This window comes from Sinocyclocheilus grahami, unplaced genomic scaffold (genome assembly GCF_001515645.1).
Source record: "Sinocyclocheilus grahami isolate Dianchi unplaced genomic scaffold, SAMN03320097.WGS_v1.1 scaffold631.1, whole genome shotgun sequence".
NCBI classification, from domain to species: domain Eukaryota; kingdom Metazoa; phylum Chordata; class Actinopteri; order Cypriniformes; family Cyprinidae; genus Sinocyclocheilus; species Sinocyclocheilus grahami.
Genome location: NW_015505810.1, coordinates 355,949 through 363,482, shown reverse-complemented (window position 1 = coordinate 363,482; position 7,534 = coordinate 355,949). Strand labels below are relative to the sequence as shown.

At 37.5% G+C, this 7,534-nt stretch overlaps 1 protein-coding gene across 1 annotated transcript in view; it reads right to left on the bottom strand.

The window, feature by feature from the left end:
* LOC107558060 (netrin receptor DCC-like) overlaps positions 1-7,534 on the bottom strand; it is an 84,874-nt gene that overhangs the window by 20,075 nt on the left and 57,265 nt on the right. The window contains exon 3 of the mRNA XM_016241671.1: positions 395-682. Within this exon, the coding sequence (XP_016097157.1) occupies positions 395-682 (288 nt within the window). The remainder of the gene's footprint in view (positions 1-394; positions 683-7,534) is intronic.

The following is a 7,534-nucleotide window of genomic DNA, read 5'->3' as shown; positions in this document are numbered from 1 at the left end:
GAGGTCAGGTGGCTCACTAGTTAGTGGAGGTCAGGCGGGTCACTAGTTAGTGGAGGTCGACGGGTCACTAATTAGTGGAGGTCAGGCGGGTCATTAATTAGTGGAGGTCAGGCGGGTCACTAGTTAGTGGAGGTCGACGGGTCACTAATTAGTGGAGGTCAGGCGGGTCATTAATTAGTGGAGGTCAGGCGGGTCACTAGTTAGTGGAGGTCAGCGGGTCACTAGTAAGTGGAGGTCAGCGGGTCACTAGTTAGTGGTGGTCAGCGGGTCACTAGTTAGTGGAGATCAGTGGGTCACTAGTTAGTGGAGGTCAGGCGGGTCATTAATTAGTGGAGGTCAGCGGGTCACTAGTTAGTGGAGGTCAGCGGGTCATTAATTAGTATTAATCACTCACCCGGTATGACGCGCAGGTCGGCGTCTGTGCCGGTGCGGGAGCTGCTGGGGTTCTCCGTCAGACAGCGGTATGTGGCCGAGTCCGGCGGCTGGATTCTGCTGACCTGCAGAGATCCGGAGGGCAGGATGACCACTCTGCTGTCGGGGTCAAAAGTCAAGGGCAGGTCCTCCCTGTTCTTCTGCCAGCGCACCACGGGCATGGGCTCGCCCGTCACCTCGCAGCGCAGCAGAGCCGTGTCGCCCAGATGAGCCGAGACCGACTCAGTGGGGACGACCACGCGTAGAGGACCTGAGGGAGAACCACACCAGAGAGAGAGAGAGAGAGAGAGTTAAATGCATTGAGATGCCATGCGCTTACATTTGAATGCAGAAGATGCACAGGAGATTTATTCATTTATTTATTGTTTAACAGAGACATTACAGAACAGAAGAGTATTGAGCAGCTGATGCTTCTCTCTCAGAGCTCATCTGCAGCACTTGTTCCTGATTAGGCTTTTACTAAAAACCTAGGAAATACAACAACTGACAAACAATCTAAAATTTAAAAAAGGTAGAGAGTGAGAGAGAAAAAAATATAAAAATGAATGAATGAATAAAATTTAAATTAATTAAGAAATTAATTAATAAATAATAATGAATTGTCAGAACAACCATTGTCAAAGAATGTAAAATTTAAAATACAGAGAGAAAAACAATGAATAAAAAAAATAATAAATGAATGAATGGAAGAATAAATAAATAATACAATTATTGAGGTTTCTGATAGCGCATGAAGGCAGCATCAGAATGCAATGAAGTTCATGAATATTGTTATGTTGATGTGATTATGCTGATAATTAGACTCATATGTCTGTGTAACATGTACGGTGGCTCATTCGCTCATGCTAACAGTGTGTGTGTGAGAGAGAGTGTGTGTGTGTGAGTGAGTGAGTGAGTGAGTGAGTGAGTGAGTGAGTGTGTGTGTGTGTGTGTGTGTGTGTGTGAGTGTGTGAGTGAGTGAGTGAGTGAGTGTGTGTGTGTGTGAGTGTGTGTGTGAGTGAGTGAGTGAGTGTGTGTGTGTGTGTGTGTGTGTGTGTGTGTGAGTGAGTGAGTGAGTGAGTGAGTGAGTGTGTGCGAGTGTGTGTGCGAGTGAGTGAGTGAGTGTGTGTGAGTGAGTGTGTGTGTGTGTCTGCGAGTGAGTGAGTGTGTGTGTGTGTCTGCGAGTGAGTGAGTGAGTGTGTGTGTGTGTGTGTGAGTGAGTGAGTGTGTGTGTGTGTGTGTGTGTGTGTGAGTGAGTGAGTGAGTGAGTGTGTGAGTGTGTGTGCGAGTGAGTGAGTATGTGTGTGTGTGTGTGTGTGTGTGCGAGTGACAGCAGCGCACTAGAAGCCACAGACCAAACACACACACACACACACACACACACACACAGCTGTATGTAACCTCTGATTACTGCCACAGAACATCAGTGACGTCAAACCTGGAAACAAGAAACAGACTGAGGCCGATATACAGTATATGATCATCACTTACAGAAACACTGCAATCATCAGATCACAAAACCAGCAGATCAGCATATTACACTGATTTCTGAAGATCATGTGACACTGAAGACTGGAGGAATGATGCTGAAAATACAGCTGCGCATCACAGAAATACATTACAGTTTAACAGAGATTCACATAGAAAACTATTGTAAAATATTTTACAATTTTTACTGTATTTTTGATCAAATAAATGCAGCCTTAGTGAGCAGAAAAGCCTTTTTAAAAAATTTTCCAGCATCTGAACCCACTTTGACCTACAGCAACACACACACACACACGTTATGAATGTGCTGAATGCGAGCATTTCCTCTGCTGATGAGAGACAAACTGCGGCCTGTGATTACAGAGCTTCATTATCTGCTCTCATTAAGAGGGTGTTCATATGCAAATGAGTGGGGAGAGCGTTTAAATCTAATTAACACAGAGATAAAAATGAGGAGGAATAATTCTGCTTCTGCATTCCCAAAATAGAGCGAGAGAATAGGATGATGATGCCACGGGAGAACGAGAGAGAGAGAGAGAGAGCGAGAGAGAGAGAGAGCGAGAGAGAGAGAGAGAGAGAGAGAGAGGAACGAGTGAGGAAACTCAATTGACTCCTACAATCTTCCCTCATGTTGAAGGTGATGTAAATCATTTCAGGTGTTTTACTAGCTTCAGCTTTTCTTCAAAACTCACATCAGTAAACTCTGAAAAACAGTTCTGAAAAAATTAAAATGCAACCAAATCTGTATCTACAGGATGACGGACAGTCAGAGACAGTCTCTGATTGGCTACACAAGCACTGGCCACTCCCCCTGACACTCCAGTGCTGGTCAGATCAATATTCAATATTCTAAAATAAAAATAAATAAATAAATAAAAATATAAAAAGTAAAATATAATAATAATGTGATAATGTAAAAAAAAACTTAAAAGAATAAAATAAAAAAGGTTAAAAAAAATATAAAAAGTTAATTAAAATAAATAAATAAAATGAAATAAAGTAAAAAAGAAATGAAAAGTAAAATAAAATAAAAATGTAATAATTTAATAATAATAATAAAAAAAACATTCATAAAATAAAAACTAAACCAAAACAATAATATATAAAATAAAATAAAATAAATTAAATAAAAGCTAAATGAAACTAACTGAAAATTAATGCATTACATTAAATTATTAAATGAGTGTTCTTTTCCTCCAGTGTTTCTTGCTGAAGCTGATAGAGGAAGAGGATGGATGATGAAGGCTAAGATCTACACTCATAACGTCCACCTGCACATTTGATTAATTTGTCATGAATCAGAGCGATGGAGAGTTTGATTCTCTGACGTTCCCGGACTCGTGTTCAGCAGCACATCTAACACACATCATTAAAGCGTCGCTGAACACGAGCGCTGCAAATGTCACAGACCCTGAGTCACCGTTCACTTCCATCACAGACGTTCAGAGCTTCTTTACAGCTGTTTGCATCCCTTCATTTGTGTCTGCTTTCATTACAGCGACTCCATGTCAGAATAACCTTCAGAAAAAGCCCTATTCAATATGCTGAAACATTTGCAGGCAGTCTGCCAAAATGACAGCTTGTGGAATGTTCTACTCTGTGATGTAATAGTGTGGATAAGCTCCACCTCCGCAGAAGATGATTAACGCCTGCTTCAACATCGCTGCCTCTTTAGCCCCGCCCACCGATTCTACAGCACTGCCTGTTTAGCTCCGCCCACCAATTCTACAGCACAGCCTGTAATCAAAAAGATTGAAACTAAAAGACGATGCTGTGCGACTATATTGGATCTGACAGTAATGTCACAACACACACGTGTGAGTAACTGTTTTCATTACATGATCACTATTGCTTTGTCTCTTCTCACACATCGTTTGATATGTACCGAGTTATTTGAGGGTTTTTAACCGAAATCACAGCAGTGTCCATCTGTGAGGAATTAACGCTGTCAATCACACACAACTATTAGCCAATCACAGCAGTGGGCGTTTACTTTATTATTTATTTCATTTATTACTTAATAAATGAATAAAAAGAAAATAATTACAAGCCAATTATCATCAGGAAGGTCACGGTGGCACAAAGTCAAACAAACGACACTCTTTGTATGGCTGTTTAACAGTGACTTCTGTCTCCTTTGTGCCAGTATGTTATTGAGTCGACACAAAGGCCAGGACCCTCGCAGACTAATTAAGCTCTTCTTCTTAAGCATGCAGTCTAATGACCCACAATGCTTTGCAGCAGAACAGCGGCCGCTCACCTGCGTCTCTCTGCTGATCACCGAGCGTTTCTGCGGTCACTGCTCTGCTAATTAGACACACGGCGGCTCGTAATCCGTCAGTGGTGTTCGTTACGCTGGGCCTCATTAGCAGAGCTGAGGGACGCTGCTGTATGCAAACCAATTCAACAGGAAGTCAAAGACGGATTCAGTCCATTCACACACACATATATATATGTGTGTGTGAGTGTGTGTGTATGCAATTTTAGCTAGTTGCAAAAGCAAAATTTCGCATCTCATCTTTCTTTGTTTAGTTTAACTTGATCTACAAAAACTGAAATAACTAAAAAATAAAGAGTAACTTCAAAACAAATAATGTAACAAAAACTGAACTACATTATAATATATATGCATGAATAACAACACCATAACAACATGGTAACAACACAATAACAACACGATAACTACATGATAACAACACCATAACAACACCATAACAACACAATAACAACACAATAAAAACACCATAACACAATAACAATACAATAACAACACCATAACACAATAACAACACCATAACAACACCATAACAACACAATAACAACACAATAACACAATAACAATACAATAACAACACCATAACACAATAACAATACAATAACAACACCATAACACAATAACAATACAATAACAACACCATAACACAATAACAACACAATAACAACACCATAACACAATAACAATACAATAACAACACCTGAACAACACCATAACAACACAATAACACCATAACATGATAACAACACCAAAACAACACAATAACAACATCATAACACAATAACAATACAATAACAACACCTGAACAACACCATAACAACACCATAACAACACAATAACACCATAACACCATAACATGATAACAACACCAAAACAACACAATAACAACATCATAACACAATAACAATACAATAACAACACCATAACACAATAACAACACAATAACAACACCATAACACAATAACAACACAATAACAACACCATAACACAATAACAACACAATAACAACACCATAACAACACCATAACACAATAACAATACAATAACAACACCATAACACAATAACAATACAATAACAACACCTGAACAACACCATAACAACACAATAACACCATAACACCATAACATGATAACAACACAAAAACAACACCATTCAACACAATAAAAACACCATTACACTAACAACACAATCACACCATAACAACACCATAACACGATAAAAACACCATAACAACACCATAACATCATAACAACACAATAACAACACCATAACAACACAACAACAACACCATAACAACACAATAACACCATAACAACACTAACATATTAACAACACAATAACAACACAATAACAACACAACAACAACACGATAACAACACAATAACAACACAATAACACCACAACAACACTAACATAATAACAACACAATAACAACACAACAACAACACGATAACAACACAATAACAACACAATAACACCACAACAACACTAACATAATAACAACACAATAACAACACAAAAACAACACGATAACAACACAATAACAACACAATAACGCCATAACAACACAATAACAACACGATAACAACACAAAAACAACACAATAACAACACAACAACAACACGATAACAACACAATAACAACACAATAACACCACAACAACACTAACATAATAACAACACAATAACAACACAAAAACAACACGATAACAACACAATAACAACACAATAACGCCATAACAACACTAACATAATAACAACACAAAAACAACACGATAACAACACAATAACACCATAACAACACAATAACAACACGATAACAACACAACAACAACACAACAACAACACAATAACATAATAACAACACAATAACAACACCATTCAACACGATAACACGCCTGACACAAGCAGATGGCACACAAACACACAACAGAGAAGACAGTGAAATTTTTTTTATACATTATTTGAAATAAAATATTGGCTGAATGATATTTTACGGTCAACTGAAATAAAATAAACCATTTTTAAATATAACTTAAAATTATTTAATTTTCATTCGTTTAACTTGTACTAAAATAAGTAAAACTGAAATAAAAATTATTAAGACATTATAGACAATAAAACAACAAAAACTCAACAAAATTACTAAAGCTTTCACTAAAATTCACATAAAAGCAGAAAATATAAAAACAAAATCTAATTCAATATATTAACAAAAACTAAAATATGTAAATGATACTAAAATAATACCCTATCGACCTTAAACCAACAGGAGAAACACTTCTGAAATCAAAATCTCAACTCTGTTTGGTGAATTTCTAGGTGCCGAGATTTAAATTACTTATTATAAGTAATTTATTATTTATATATTCTATTTTTAAAATTTTAGTTAGAATTTATTATTGTATTAATCTTATTAATATATTATTATATTTTACATTACAAATTTTTATTTTCAGATTTTTTAATACAAACTAGTGTAAAACTAGTATATAAAAAAAATACATAACCAGAGTTAAAAAAAGAAAGAATGCAAATGATTGCATATTTAATCAGACAATCCCTCATTTGCACATACAAACATAACATTTCAGAAAACTTGCAATACAAAACAGTGGTCCTAATATACAGTGATTAGCTACCTGAGGATCTGATCTGTTCTCCTGTGCTCTCGCTGTAACGCATCATAACGCGCATGATAATACTTTATGAAGAGTTTGATGATGAATTCAGAGGCACTTATGATGCATTATAAATACAGGCTTCAGACTCTCAGCAGCAGGATCTCGCATTTTAATCAGAGTAAACAGTTTTTGGGACTGACATTAAATTTTGATCTGACGAGCGCAGGATGAACGCAACTCTCAAACGAGCAGATCATGCAAACACTGTGTTTAATCAGCTCTGGAGAGCTCCAGAGAGGAAGGAGAGAGAGTGTGTGTGTGTGTGTGTGTGTGTGTGTGTGTGTGTGTGTGTGTGTGTGTGTGTGTGTGTGAGTGTTGAGTTTGTGTTCACAACTTCAGTCACTGGGTTCACAGCGACTCTCACCAAACTCAGATCAGGATTTTTACATGAGATTTTCTGCAAACATCACATACTGTAACACTCTCTCTTCTCTCTTTCATCACTCTCTCCTCCGTCACCCTCTCATCTCTCCTCCATCACTCTCTCCTCTCTCTCCTCCATCACTCTCTCATCTCTCCTTCATCACTCTCTCCTCCATCACTCTCTCATCTCTCCTCCATCACTCTCTCATCTCTCCTTCATCACTCTCATTTTATTTGAATTGCATGTAAAACTTCCATGCATTTGTCTTAAAATAAACAAACTAATAAACTGAATGTGCCGCATATTTCTCAG